The sequence below is a fragment of the Medicago sativa genome, chromosome 5, assembly GCF_051527215.1.
Source record: "Medicago sativa cultivar Bolivia chromosome 5, Bolivia_mono, whole genome shotgun sequence".
In the NCBI taxonomy this organism is placed as follows: Eukaryota; Viridiplantae; Streptophyta; class Magnoliopsida; order Fabales; family Fabaceae; genus Medicago; species Medicago sativa.
In genome coordinates, this window is record NC_140753.1 from 7,212,401 (window position 1) to 7,227,917 (window position 15,517).

Consider the following 15,517-nt stretch of genomic DNA (forward strand, 5'->3'; position numbering starts at 1 on the left):
GCATAATATATGCAAGGTTCGGGGTTTAAAAAAAATTAAAAAAATTACTTTTAAAAGGTAGAATACGCATTTCCAAACAATTCTTTTTTTTTTTGTCAAGCAGCCTAGCTGCTAGAGCTCAAACAATTTAATTGTGGAGAAGTGAAGTGTTCGGAGTTCGAATCCCGGCCCCTGCATATAATATGCAATATCCCTGCCAACTGAGCTAAGCTCACGGGGATAAATGATTCCGTTTTTAATTCGGTGACAGGTGCCCATTTTCCCTTTAAAAAAATGAAAAATTACACTTATCATACCTTAACTTAATTTCAAATAACGATTGTATCTTTATCTTTTTTTTTTTCTTGCCATTTTTGTCATGAGTGAACTACCATAAATTTGAACGGTAAGAGTTCATATTGAAATAAAGTTATAGATTTGAATCTTGAATATCCGTATGCAAATTAATCAAAATGACGAAACTAACGTGAAATAAAGATAAATAAATAAATAGTTTTTTTTGAAGGAAAATAAATTGTTATTTAAAACTAGCGTCTAGACGGACACTTTGCTTTTTTACTACTCTATCATGTGTAAATTATAAGCATTATTTTTATGAAATTTTGATTTTTATTCAAATTATGTGTGGGTATGTTTGTGACTTATTAATAATAACAAATTGTTTCAAAAATATTAATATTAATAATAATAATAATAAGAAATTTGTTTTTGCAAATAATAATAACAACAAATTATATTTATTTTTTTACCAATAATCACGTCAATAATATAGCATTTTTAAAAGTAAATTTATGTAAAAGCATAACTTAAATAATGAAAAGTTCAGTCAAAAAATCATGTGTTTTTATGTTATAGATTTAGTTAAAGTATAATTTTACCAAAAATAAAAAAACCAAGTGCCCATTTTCCAATAAACAAAACCGTCTAATAGTTTTGTTTTTTCCAAAACAAAAAGATAACAATCCTATTCAAAGTCAAACACACACACACTCTCTCTCTCTCTCTCAAAATCTAAATCTTAATTATAAGTACGCAACACAACACACAAACAATAGTGATGTGATGACTACGTAAAGTTAACAACACAATCACTGATCTCATCACATCTTCAACCATTCTCATCCTCACTCAATTTCACAAACCATGACCACCACCACCTTCATCACAAACAACAATGAAAAAACAAAACCACCACCTAGACCCAACAAACGAAGAATATGTTTCTCATTCACAACCTATGCAAACAATCTCATACAAAACCTTAAATCCTCCAACATTATAATCGAACAAGGACTCACCGAATCAGAATTTCAACATCTCGAATCAAAATTCAACCTCAAATTCCCACCTGACCTTCATGCTATTCTCCAACAAGGTCTTCCAGTCTCTCCAGGTTTTCCCAATTGGCGTTCATCATCTCATCAACAGCTTCAAATCCTTCTCAACATTCCAGTCTCATCCATTCTCCGACGCGTAAAAAATAATAGTTTCTGGCATCCTTCATGGGGTCCAATCCCGAAAGATCGGCTATCCGTGGCACAGAGGATTTTGGACTCTGCGCCGCGGTTAGTTCCGATCTTTCGGCATTGTTATATACCTATGAGTCCGTTTGTTGCTGGGAATCCGGTATTTTACGTTGATCATAGTGGTGATGTGAGACTGGTGAGTTATGATATTGTAGGGTTTTTTAGGGATGGAGGGTTTTTGGATGGGGTTGAAGAGGTGGATGATCCGGTATGGGCGGCGAGGGAGGCGAGGAGGATTGAGGTATGGACGGAGGTGGCGGATGGGAGAGGGGAGAGAGGGGGGAAATGGTGGTGGGATGATCGGAGAGGGGTGGTAGGGAGTTGTATGGATGGGGTGCTGCGGAGGTTGAGGGAAGGTGGGTGGAAAGAGGAAGAGATACAAGATATGATGATGATGAATGAAGATGAAGAAGCGGAAAAGAAGCATGAGAAGCACGTGAGTGTTTTGGGGTTGGAGTTATTGCGTGCGGGATGGAGCAGGGAAGATATAGTGTACTCGCTTGGGGTTGATGTAGGAAATTCGTGGTTGGATTTGGAATTTGAGAAGAATAAGCAGACTTTCACACTCAACTAAGGGGTACCCTTGACCATACATTTTTGTTAATATTTTCTATTTAATTTAGAATAGAATATAAACTACTACTAGTAATTTTGTCGATTAAATAAACTAGTACTGGTGGTAGAATACAATTGTGGGGAAAATGGGATTGTTGTTTGGCATGGCAACACAGATTTTGTATTTTATTTTAATGGCCTCCATTCATAGAATTAATTGATTGATTATTTATTATATTTTAATTAAGTGGTAGAGTTCAATTTGTTCTTGGATTTTTAGAGTATTTTATTATTAGAATAGAATGGTAAATATCTTTTGTATTTAATAGGTGTTTTTTGTATTGAATATGGAACGCTGTTATATTTGATTGGCCAAAATTTTTCTTTTGAAAGGTTGATTGGCCAAATTAATTTAAGTAAGCATGCAATGATATCCATATAATTTGGTTGGGTATTATACCTCTCATCAAATTATTTAATGTCATATTATATATGGTATTGGAAGTTGCTAGTCGATAGAGGTAGTATTTGATATAGGGTGTTGTTGGCTCGTTATAATGCGGAGGATGGAAAGTTGGAGGATGGGGGTCGAAGTTGTTCTTTGTGGTGGAGGGAGATAGTGAAGATTAGGGAAGGTGGGGAGGCAGAGAGGGTGGGCGGTTTGAGGAGATGGTCGTGAGAAAGGTGGGGGATGGGGCAGATACCTTGTTTTGGCATGATTGTTAGGTTGGTGGTGTTCCGTTTAGTGTGCGTTTTCGCCGTCTGTTTGATTAAGTTAATAAATCCATTACGATTAGAGATATGTTTATGCTTGAGTGGGGGGAAGGAGGGGAAGCTTGGAAGTGGAGGCGGAGATTGTGGGTGTAGGATGAGGAGATGCTAGAGGAGTGTATAGGTTATTATTATTCGATGTTTCTTTGCAGTCTACCTCTTCAGATGGTTTGCAGTGGCTCCCGGATCCTATAGGGGATACTGAGTTCGTGGTGTTTATGATATGCTCACTACTCAGGAGAACTCACCCGTGTGTCCAGACTCAAATTTAATTTGACACAAACAGGTTCCGTTGAATGTCTTAGTTTTTGCGTTGCGGTTGTTACGTACAGGTTGCCAACTAAAGATACTTTGCCAGCATGTTCAACACTCTTTGGAAGCTAGTGCGTCGTAGATCAGTTTTGATGGTGCGGATTCTCATACGATTACAGACCACTTTCAACAATTTATTTTTTGTACAGGTGGTCTGAAATTGCGGCGGTCTTTTCTTCAACTTATTTGGTTACTGTGTGTTTGGATTGTGTGGAATGAGCGTAGCGGCAGGTTATTTAAGCAGAAAGAAAATACTATGCTTCAATTATTGGAAAAGGTTAAGTCCTATTCTTTATGGTGGCTTAAAGCCAATAAAAAGCTAGCTTTGTTTTTGGTACCCATATGTGGTGGTCGAACCCGCTTTTGTGCTTAGGCATCGACTAATTTGTATTTGTATTCAGGCTTTGACATAGTAAATTTTTAGTGGTCTTCTTGGCACACCTTGTGCTGAGGAGACTGCTTGTCAGTGTTAATATATAGTACCATTTTTGCTTGTTAAAAAAAAAATGTATTTGACTTATTTTAGCTAATGAAATGTAATGAATTTCTTCTTTAAAAAAATCATTTAATGTCATGTCATATTTTTATACTAACTAGCAAAAAGACGGGCATTCACGTGCCCGTCTTTCCGCTCTTTTTATTGCGCTAACGTTTGAAAACTATGAACGATGTTTTTTTTATGAAATTTTAATTTTGATTAAAAGTAAAAATATAAATGTTTTTTGCTTTCAAATTATAACAAATCAATTAACCATGATTATCTATTTCAATGAAACCAACAATATAACAATTTTTTTGACAAGAATATAACAAAAAAAATATAATCTAAATTCTTATATATTTTTTAATGACACCAACAACAATATTTATTATAGAAAAAGTTGTTGTGTAAGGGTATAATTGGGATAATATAAAAGTAAGTATATATACATTCAGGCCCGGCCTTGGGGGAGTGCAAGGTGCTCAACCAGGCCGGGCCTCCAAATACTACGGGCCTCAAATAAAAATTTAATTCTAATACCCACCCCCCACTTAAATAAAAAAAAAATATGTGTTATGTCATTTTCTTTTTTCGGTACACGTTTGAGTTTTTTTTAGACTCTAGTTCTCCTTTTTGTACATAACTCTGATCCTATCAAACTACCCCTAATTTGTATAATCACTTAATCAGACAATTTGAAAAGCTATTTCATTGAAAGAATCACAACAATCATTTTTTTCTTCGCATAAACCATTCGTTTTACCCTTTCCCACAACAGAGGAGTGACAAATCCAAACGACACCGTTAGATAAATTTCACCTCTTTCATTTAATTGTTTTTTAATTCCTTTCATGTTTAGAAGTTCTTCTGATTCTGATTTTTTTAATGAAATTTAGCTACACAAAAAAATTACGTTTTATTTTACTAGGGGCCTATTTTAAAAAGAGAGCCGAGCCTCCTATTTTACAGGGACGGCTCTGTATACACTCATCTAGTTTGTTATACTTTTTAAATGATAAAGGAAAAAATTGGATGTGTTTGTTACACTTTTATTTTAATATTTAAATTCATTCTTATCTATTAGTTATTTGTATTGAAAATTGAGGGCTTTTTTGGAAAGAAAAAGCTAGCCCAAAAGAGCTGAATTGGGTTGTTTTCTTTACATATAGTACTAGCGAAAAGACAGGCACTCACGTGCCCGTCTTTCTGCTCTTTTTACTACGCTAAAATTTGAAAATTATGAACTATGTTTTTTTTTAATGAAATTTTGATTTTGATTAAAACTAAAAATATAAATGTTTGTTGCTTTTTAGTTATAATAAACCAAATTAAACATGATTAATTTCAATAATACCAACAACAATCTTTATTATAGAAAAAGTTGTTTAAAGGTACAATTGAAATAATAAAAAATTAAGTATAAATATACTCATTTAGTTTGTTACACTTTTTAAATGATAGAGAAAAAAAACATATATATATATATATATATATATATATATATATATATATATATATTCATATCGTGTTTGTTACATTTTTTTTAATATTTAAATTTATTCTTATCTGATTGTTACATGTGTTATTTGTATTGAAAATTGATGACATTTTTAGAAAGAAAAATTCAGCCCAAAAGTGCTGAAAGAGATAGTTTTCTTTATATGTAGTATAAATATATTTATTTTTAAAGAGACTCATCTCATTTAATTCCTTCCGTGTCAATTTCGGTGGATTATCTATCAATTTAAATAATGAATATCGTTTATTTTTGTCAAAAAATTACGATGGACTAATTTTGTTTATTGAAAAAAATTAAAAGAAATTTAAAAGTTTGATGAATTTTGCCTAGAAAGTATCGGTACCCAACAAACTTAAAGGTATGTAACAATGGTGGGGTTTAGTATAGAAAATTGCTACTCACACATTTGAGAAGGCTGGGACACACATGTAAAATACGTTTTTACCCTCTCGGCAGTTAACTGCCGAATTATGAAACCGGCTGCAGTTAACTACCGAGGAAAACTTCGGCAGTTAACTACCGAGGAAAATTGAAAACTTCGGCAGTTAACTGCCGAGGGAAAAGGGAAAAAAAAACCATCGGCACTTAAGTGCCGAGGAATCACTTCGTGTTCCTGTATTCACCCAAACAATTTTTCCCATCAAAATTTCTTTTCCCAATCACTGTGTTCATGAACAATTTTTTATCTTTACCCAAATTTCCTTTTCCCAATCACTTCTTGTTCCTGAACAATCAAACAATTTTTTATCTTCACCCAAATTTCCTTTTCCCATCAAAATTAATATTTTTTCTTTGTGGGTAGTTCCCAAATTCATCAAACAAAAAAAGGCAATTGAAATTTGTTATGTGGATCAAACTACCGTTGCAAAACCTTGGGTAAATTAGGACCAGAATAATTGAAGAAGAAGAGAAGAATTGGAATCTAAGTGTCTCAACAGTGTATGAGGCTTTTTCACACATGGACTCTTTCACCAACCTTCCTCCACAGCTGCCAATAATGATGCACCTGAAAATGAAAAAGCTGGATGGAGTGCTTCTCATGGGAAGAATGAAACTCCCTCTGGTGGCGAGAGTGGATGGGGAGCGACTGGTGGTAAAAGTTGGGGTGGAAATAGCTCAAACAAAGAAAGCAATACAACTGAAGCTGGTTGGGGAGCCACAACTGCCAGCAATGGTGGGTCCGGAAATGAAAATTCTGGATGGGGTGCTGCTCCTGGGAAGAATGAAATTTGCTTTTCCTCGGTAGTTAACTGCCGAGGTTTTCCTCGGCAGTTAACTGCAGCCGGTTTTTGAAATCCTCGGCAGTTAACTGCCGAGGGGGTAAAAACGTATTTTACATGTGTGTCCCAGCCTTCTTAAATGTGTGAACAGCAATTTTCTTTAGTATAATGTACCATTTTTTAACATCATATGAAGCAGTAATATTATTGTGGATAGTGGTTAGAATATTCTAGTTACTAGTTGTAGAAATGCTTTATTAAATAACGATCACCCTCCTTTAATTCTAAACAATGTCTTGCATGCACTAACACTAATTAACATCTCATTTCTCATAAAATTTACCATTGATAATGATACTTATGTTGAATATGATCCTTTTAGTTTTTCTTTGAAGTTGGGTTGAAAATGAGTCGAGTCAAATCAAACTCGTCTGAACTCGACTCGATAAGAATTGGTTCGGTTCGAAACTCAACTCGAGTTCGACTCGTTTAAGATTCACAAACAACTCGACTCGACTCGGTTCGGCTCGTTAGACTCAAATCGTTAACTCAAGTCACACAATTTAAAAGTCTTTTATTTTTTCAAAATGTAATTACATCTTTGTCCTTTTAATTTATTTTTTTAAAAGGCAAAGATTAAACTAAAATAATACTAAAATTAAGAGAGTACACATTATTATTGTATTGGATTCAAATCGAGTCTTGAGAATGCAAAGAGCTTTGTCGTTCATTGTGCTTCAATTCAAGAAACTCATTGTACACATTATTATTGATATACAAAGATCAATTTGAAACTAAAAAGATTGATCTCATACAAACGCTAAACTTAATAACATATGAATATGAATTTGGCTTTAAAAAAGGACTAAGTGTGTGTTTGTTCCCACATTAATTTGAACGCAGGCGTGCATTTCATATGAAGTTGCTAGGATATAAAGCTTCTTAAAATTGCAGTAAAATTGATATTGAGACGCGATATTAGTAGTTAGAACTTAAAAAGTATAACCAAACAAACTATAAATTTGGGTGTATTTTTTTATGTGTTTTTTGTATAGTTTTTATCTAAAAGGACACAGATGAGTTCCCTTTGGGGAGGGGGCTTCGTCAAGGGGATCCTCTCTCTCCTTTTTTGTTTCTCTTGGCCGCTGAGGGCCTCAACATCATGATGTCTGCAATGGTGAATCTAAATTTATTTGAGGGATATAGGGTTAGATCGAATAACTCTATGGTTGTTTCCCATCTTCAATTTGCTGACGACACTCTACTGTTGGGTGTTAAGAGTTGGGCTAATGTTCGCGCTTTGAGGGCGGTCTTGGTTTTATTTGAGGAGATGTCTGGTTTGAAGGTGAATTTTCACAAAAGTTTGCTGGTTGGGGTAAATATTTCTGATTCTTGGTTGGTAGAAGCTGCTTCCATTTTGAATTGTAGAGTGAGACACATGTCGTTTTTGTATTTGGGTCTTTCAATAGGAGGTAATCCCCGTCGGTTAGCGTTTTGGGATCCTGTGTTGCGTACCATAAAGTCTAGACTGTTTGGTTGGAAAAGTCATTTTCTCTCTTTCGGCGGCCGCTTGACTCTGCTAAAATCTGTCTTGACCTCTCTGCCTGTCTATGCTCTTTCCTTCTTCAAAGCTCCATCAGGTACCATCTCTTCCATTGAATCTTTTTTTAAATTTTTTTTTTGGGAGGGAGTGAGGATAATAGAAAAATTCACTAGATTAATTGGGATACAATTTGTCTTACAAAAGAGCTTGGAGGGTTGGGAGTTAGGCAGTTGGAGGAGTTTAATTTATCTCTATTAGGAAAATGGTGTTGGAGGATGTTGGTGCATAGAGGTGGTTTTTGGTATAGGGTGTTGGAGGCTAGATACGGTGAGGAGGCAGGGAGGTTGGCGGTTGGGGGCCATAGTGGTTCTTATTGGTGGAGAGAGGTTGCTAGAATTAGGGATGGAGTAGCTAGTGATGGTGTGGGGTGGTTCTAGGAGATGGTGTCGCGTAAGGTGGGAGACGGGGTTGATACTTTATTTTGGTATGACAGGTGGTTAGGTGAGGTGCCTCTTTGCCAGCGCTTTAGTCGGTTGTTTGATCTAGCTGAGAATAAGTTGCATTCGGTTGCAACTATTTTTTCTCTAGGTTGGGGGGAGGGAGGTCTTGCGTGGCGGTGGAGGAGAAGGTTGTGGGCGTGGGAGGAAGAGTTGTTAGCGGAGTGTAGGATGTTACTTGCTAAAGTTTTCTTGCAGGTAAATGTATCTGATCGTTGGCAGTGGTTTCCCGATGTTGCGGGGGGTTATTCTGTGCGCTCGGCTTACCATGCGCTCACCTCTCAGGATCCTCCTATGTTTCATATATCCGAGAATCTGTTATGGCATGCACATGTTCCGTTGAAGGTCTCCATTTTAGCGTGGCGGTTACTTCGTGACAGGTTGCCGACAAAAGGCAACCTTCTTGGCCGCGGCATCATTTCAGGCGTCAATTCATCTTGCTTGGCGGGATGTGATCAAGTTGAAACTGCTCAGCATTTGTTTCTACATTGTGATATCTCTAGTTCTCTTTGGCGGCAGGTTTAATATTATATAGGCGTTTCTGGTGTGGATCATCAAAGTATTCCGGAACACTTTGTTCAGTTCTCATATTACTTGGGTGGTCTGAAGGAACGTCGATCTTTTTTACAGTTACTTTGGCTTCTTTGTATTTGGCTAGTTTGGAATGAAGGAAACAATAGATTATTTAATAACCATTGTAGCTCCACTATGGAACTCTTGGAGAAAGTTAAATTTCATTCCTACTGGTGGTTGAGGGCTAATAATGCCACTTTTGTTTATAGGTGTCAGCAGTGGTGGTCGAACCCTTTGACATGCTTAGGTATCGGCTAACTGCAGGTTTTTTGTATGTCATTGTGAAAGATACTTTGTACCTTTGAGAGCTTTTTTGGTACGCCTTATGGCAAGGGGGTGACTCCGTTTCTGTTAATATATATTCCATTTTTTATTGTTAAAAAAAAAAAAAGTACACATTCTATGACTATAACAAAATTTGAAAATTTTGAAGATTTAAAAATAATCAGGAATAATTAGGTTGAGAATGATAGAAAAATGAGGTTAGAAAATGCATTTAGCCTCTCACGGTTTTGAGTGTGTTGACGCGTCCAAAGATCATCCATCAATTTCATCTCCATCTACCGATAACAACACAACACAACACAACACAAGTGATTAAATCAAAATCCCACAAACTTGGGAAACCCTTTCTCCTTCATTCTTCTTCAAACAAAAAACCTCAATAACCTAAAAACTAAAATAATTTCACACTTTCTCTACCAAATCGATAACGAAGAAAACTCAACCTTCTCAATGACCTCAAAACTCTTCACTTCCCTCCTCCGTAACCACCTCACCAAAAAACCCCATCTCCGCCTCCACCCTTTTTCCACAGCCGCTGCAGCCGCCTTAACAGAACCCCATGAAGAAACCACCGCCGGAATCACCATGAAAGGTGTCAAAATCTCCGGCAGACCTCTTTACCTCGACGTTCAAGCAACCTCACCGGTTGATCCACGTGTCCTCGACGCTATGCTCCCTTTCTATCTCTCTCGCTATGGAAACCCTCACTCCCGTACCCATTTCTACGGCTGGGAGTCCGATGATGCCATCGAACACGCCCGGTCGCAGGTTGCGGCGCTCATAAACGCTTCACCGAAAGAAATTGTTTTTACTTCAGGGGCCACTGAGTCGAATAATATTTCGATTAAGGGTGTGTTGCATTTTTACAAGGAGAAGAAGAAGCATGTGATAACTACACAAACTGAGCATAAGTGTGTGCTTGATTCTTGTAGACATCTTCAGCAGGAGGGTTTTGATGTTACTTATCTTCCTGTTGAGAGTGATGGATTGGTTGATTTGGAGAAGTTGAAGAGTGCTATTAGGCCGGATACGGGACTTGTTTCGGTTATGGCTGTGAATAATGAGATTGGTGTTGTTCAACCTATGGAGGAGATTGGGAAAATTTGTAAGGAGTTTGGTGTTGCTTTTCATACTGACGCTGCACAAGCTTTAGGGAAGATTCCGGTTGATGTTGATAAGTGGAATGTGAGTTTGATGTCTTTGAGTGGGCATAAGGTTTATGGGCCGAAAGGGGTGGGGGCGTTGTATATGAGGAGGAGGCCGAGGATTCGTGTTGAGCCGCAGATGAATGGTGGTGGACAAGAGAGAGGGATTCGGAGTGGAACTTTGCCTACTCCGTTGGTTGTTGGAATGGGGGCTGCTTGTGAGGTTGCTATGAAGGAGATGGAGTATGATGAGAAGAGGATTTCCGCGTTGCAGCAGAGGTTGCTTAATGGGATAAGGGATAAGCTGGATGGGGTGGTGGTGAATGGGAGTATGGAAAGGCGATATGTTGGGAATCTTAATTTGTCGTTTGCGTATGTTGAAGGGGAGAGTTTGCTTATGGGGTTGAAGGAGGTTGCTGTTTCAAGTGGTAGTGCTTGCACTAGTGCTAGTTTAGAGCCTTCTTATGTTTTGAGGGCATTGGGGGTCGAAGAGGATATGGCTCATACTTCGATTAGGTTTGGCATTGGGAGGTTCACTACTGAGGAGGAAATTGACCGGGCGGTTCAGCTAACGGTTCAACAAGTCGAGAAGTTGAGGGAAATGAGTCCACTTTATGAAATGATGAAGGAAGGTATCAACATCAAGGATATCAAATGGGATCAACACTGATTATTGGTCAGTTTTTGGCAGCCTTTTTGAGTTGTTTTGAAATTACTGATAGTAATTTAGGATAAAGCATACTCATAGAGATGGTTGTGTGTAATAATAAGTTAATCACTATATGGTATTATTATATGCATTTTATTGACTACTGCCTATATTAGATTATGACGACAGAACTGAATAAAAACTCATGTTTGTAACATATTGTCAAGTTTTGTTTTAGTTTGTTTGCTGTGTGCCTTTGCTGAATTTGGAAGATGCATTTCCCATTACATATATTGTATTCTTGTTTTCTCCTTATTTTAACCTTTGATTCTGTTCAATTGTTATTCATGTCAGCTAAAATAAGTGAACAAATCAGTGAGTTATAACTCACAGCTGTTTAGCTCACTTTAGTTAATATCTATGAAATGTTGTGTTTTTTAAATTTCCAATATATTGCGACTGTTGTTTTCTGTCTGTGAGAAAGTACAGTTTCTAGAGGTTTTGGCCAGTGCTAATGTTTGCAACGTACTTTTAGAATTTTTAGAGAAGGTTGTGTATTTTTTTGAAATTATCACCTTGCTTCTCTTCTTTATAGAAGAGCATACAGCGCTAGGAAAACTGATCTCAGGCAAGTGTTAATATTCTGTTTTGTTGTGTGAAAAATGGTGACATCAATGTCGATAAGATCGCGGCAAGAGAGGTAGTGTAAAAGCTTTGGTAAAATATTTGTTGTCTGTCATAAACCATAGGTGGACATTGACAGACATAAGTTTGATTGAGAGTGTGTTATCATATAGAATAAAGGGGAATTAAAGACTTAGAGTTTTAAGATTCGTTAGAGCAGTTAGTTAGTTAGTTAGAGGAATATCTTGTATGAATAAGGATACAAAGATAGACGGTAAGCATTCAGTATGGTAAATATTTAGTAATAGAGAATTGACTACGTTGTAGAACTGTAGAAGGGAAACCCTCGGAGCAGACTGTAAACATTTAGTAATAGAGTAGTGACTATGTTGTAGAAGGGGAAAGAACCGGTCCACCAGAACCATTTTACTAAACCGAGTGCGCATACTTAAAAAGGCCACATTGTTTTGCATATAAACTGTCCCAGACCCATTTATGTAAAACCACAAAAAACCGGTACCCAGATTAAAATCCAATACCTAAATGGCAAAACCTAGTGGGCTCTCCAAACCTAATATGCTCTCTGCTGCCATCATGTCATTCCCACCAGCGCCAGCACTTCATCGAATTTGTTCCCCTTTCTCGTCATTTCGCTCTAAGAAGGAATCTGCACTTGCCGGAAAATGAACAGTATTTTATTTGATTTCGTTATCTGTTTCATTCAACATCACAGTCCAGTGTCATTCTTGTCATCTGGCAATAACTGAGATGCCGGAACCTGCGCAAACGACATTAATCGGAAGGTAAATCTCAGCAACTCTCCTTCTGTCACACCAGTTTTGCCTTCTAAGAGATCCTGATCCAGTGAGGGATATTCTGATACACATGCAGTTCTGGTGATCTAGAACTGTTGGTGCAGAAGGTAAAGTTTAGTTGATGAAATTGGAATCGAAGGTAGTGTCATAAAACGGACTCCACTGAGGATTTGACTGGGAAGGGGCCATTTTGGCATTAGGGAGGTGCAGATCCTCAAAGTTCTGCGATATTATTCTGTAATCAAAGGGATTTCCCTATTTTATTCTTCTATATCTGTTCGTTTCTATGACAAACCTGAACCTAAAAGTGGATTGCTTTCTGTGGTTTGATTAACCATGCACAGCCCTACCCTTATCTCCAAGGATTTCCCCTTCTACAACATAGTCACGGCTCTATTACTAGATGTTTACATTACTTTGCTTTCCGTCTATGTTTGTATCCTCCTATATATATATGCAGGGGAGAAGCTATGTTGTGTGAATAGGGTAGATTTAGCTACCCCAATTATTATTTTTTTATTTGAACAGGTTAGTATTTTTTTTATTTTTTTTTTATGCTGTTTCCAAAAAAAAAAGCTACCCCAATAATATATATTTAAATACCACAAATGAGTTTATTTGTCGAAATTTAGTATAAATTAAAATGTTATAAGATATTCACCTGTTTCATAGATGTATTTATCTTATTTTGACACATTTGATATCTTAAACAACTACAAAAAGAGCTTTACTAACAGTAAAAATTATCAAGACAACACTCAATATATATTTTATCTTATTTCTTTATATTTGGCCCCCTCGTATAAAGATGACTAGCTTTGCCCTTGTTTATATGAATAATCCTCTAACTGACTGCACTGACTACTTTAATTCCTCTTTATTCTATATCGCAACATTTGTGGCAACCGTGGAAGCTAATTGGGAATGCGTTCACTCGGATTGATGTTGTAGGACATATGGTATTTTAGTGAATGTTATCCCTTCTTCTACGAAGCTTTCAATCGATGATAGACCTTGAAGTACAAGAATAGCATTGAGCTTCTTTTGTTTGTTGAGGAGGATTAAAAAAATAGCGCAAGCAGTAGCTTGAGTGATTTGATAAAAATAGTAATGGTGAATCCGAGGCCAAAATTTATTGTTCTCTGCAGCTGTCTACCGTATTTTAAATGAATGAAGCAACTTACAGCAACTTGTGAACACATATTTGCATTTTTTATTATGAATGAAATCAAATAAGAACAGACTCTGTATTAAGAAAGCGAAGGGTGAAAGATAAATCAATGTGGTCTGGCATTACTGTTCATTTCTTGTTCTCTCTTTACATTGTCAATATGGTTATGATTATTCTGTGTTTGTATACTATACCATATCTCCCCCATATGCTGATGGGAATGCCAAGATTGAGAAAGGCAAATAGATGTTTATGTTTTGTATGCTTACATAGGTGAATCTAACAGTGATGGCCGGCCAAATGGATTGTTAGTATAGGAAAAACTATTTAGATTTCTCTTCTTTTGGAATTCCTTGACTAAGGAAAAAACAATTTAAATCCAGGAAGCTTGTTTAAGTGCAGAGCGCTTTCTGCATGGAAATGCCAACGCAGCATCAGAAACTGTAACATTAATCATTTTTTTTATGGGCATGCATGCATGCCTATGCGTCTGATTAAATGCATATCCTCTATGTGTAAGAGTGGAAGACCAAAAGCAATACCAAGAGCTGATGGATGGCAGTCTAGGGCAGCAACTCTAGTATATAGAAATTGAAATGCATCATTTTCATGTAATGAAGTGCAGGAATTTAAAAGCATGTTAGACCTTACAGGAGATGGAAAATTTGTAGTTAGAGCCAGTTTTGGGATTAGCTATGAAAGATAAGGTTTTAAATAGTGTTAGTGTCTAATGGATATTGAGTTTAGACTTTTCCTGTACTAATTTTTAGTGTTGAAATACCTCCCAATCTCATCGAGTTGCATTGCCATTTATATAGTTTAGTGCTTTTAGTATTATGACATCCTGTTTAGTTCCAAAATCTGAACTCAAACCATATAAAATTAAAAGATGTGAACAGGGCTTGATATCTAGGGCAGACTTCTACCTAAGAAATAGAAGGAATAATGTATTAGGCACAGTAGAAAACCGACGACATATACAAAGAAATATCACGGTTTGGCCAACAAGACTCTGCTAAGATCTATAAAAAAAAAAGGCAGCGAAGATTTTATATAAAATAAATAGTAGAATAACATGAGATAGTAAGTTACATCTGTCAACAAAAGCTACAGTGTTATTGGAGATGACAGCTTTGTTTTGCAAATGTCTACAATAAAATTCATAATTGATTCGTGCTGAATCCAAATTTTGTGTGGGAAGTGTTAAAGGGCGGTGGAAGGCGACTACTCGAAGTCTCCGATGGGGTGGTGTGGTGTGTGGTGTACCTACTACCTACAAACACTTTGATGCTCATGCTAGCGAGAGATTGAAACGAGTGAGATGTAAATTGACAGCGCTTTCCTTGTATGCAGAGGAAAGAAATTCTTATATAGTGGAGAGTCTATTGAGAACATTATCAAACATGTGGATTTCACTATAATACGCAACTTGGCGTCTGATTGAAATCACATGGTCACTATGTCCCTCCAGAAGATTCCATCACGGTTGGACCTGATGCATAGAGGTCCAACTCGTATGGGCCTTTGCCCAATCTAGAACAATAATGGACTCGGCTCTTTTCCGAGCTTTACTAGGGTGGTAGTTCCATCACGTTGTTGCTGTCGTTTTTAAGTAAATGAAATATAAAAGCCAACACTGTATTTGGTAAAGGGATTATTTGGGTGATCACCATTCACTGGCACAAGTGTGTAAATGTAATTTTGCAGAATGTGATTAATGCCAGAAAAGAAATAGAGTGTTGCTAATTGCTGGGGTAAAAACCATGCACACAAAAACATGTTATAAAACCAAACCATTTGCTTTATGAAATTATGACTTAGTGGAGCTTCA

At 36.7% G+C, this 15,517-nt stretch overlaps 2 protein-coding genes across 3 annotated transcripts; both read left to right on the top strand.

The window, feature by feature from the left end:
* Positions 1 to 906: 906 nt before the first annotated feature.
* LOC146919606 (uncharacterized) lies at positions 907 to 2,328 on the top strand. The gene has a single exon (XM_085710597.1). The coding sequence runs from the start codon at positions 1,144 to 1,146 to the stop codon at positions 2,098 to 2,100; it is 957 nt and encodes a 318-aa protein (XP_085566723.1). The 5' UTR covers positions 907 to 1,143; the 3' UTR covers positions 2,101 to 2,328.
* A 7,195-nt stretch (positions 2,329 to 9,523) lies between these two features.
* Positions 9,524 to 13,818, top strand: NFS1 (nitrogen fixation S (NIFS)-like 1). Of its 2 annotated transcripts, none has more exons than XR_015011533.1 (2): positions 9,524 to 11,205; positions 11,244 to 11,391. XR_015011533.1 is itself a non-coding variant. In XM_085713029.1 (2 exons), the coding sequence occupies exon 1, from the start codon at positions 9,733 to 9,735 to the stop codon at positions 11,095 to 11,097; it is 1,365 nt and encodes a 454-aa protein (XP_085569155.1). In that variant the 5' UTR covers positions 9,524 to 9,732; the 3' UTR covers positions 11,098 to 11,103; positions 13,412 to 13,818. The 2 variants fall into 2 exon arrangements, 1 of the variants encoding a protein (XP_085569155.1); XM_085713029.1 differs by lacking the exon at positions 11,244 to 11,391 and adding an exon at positions 13,412 to 13,818 and having other exon boundaries at positions 9,524 to 11,103.
* Positions 13,819 to 15,517: the final 1,699 nt, after the last annotated feature.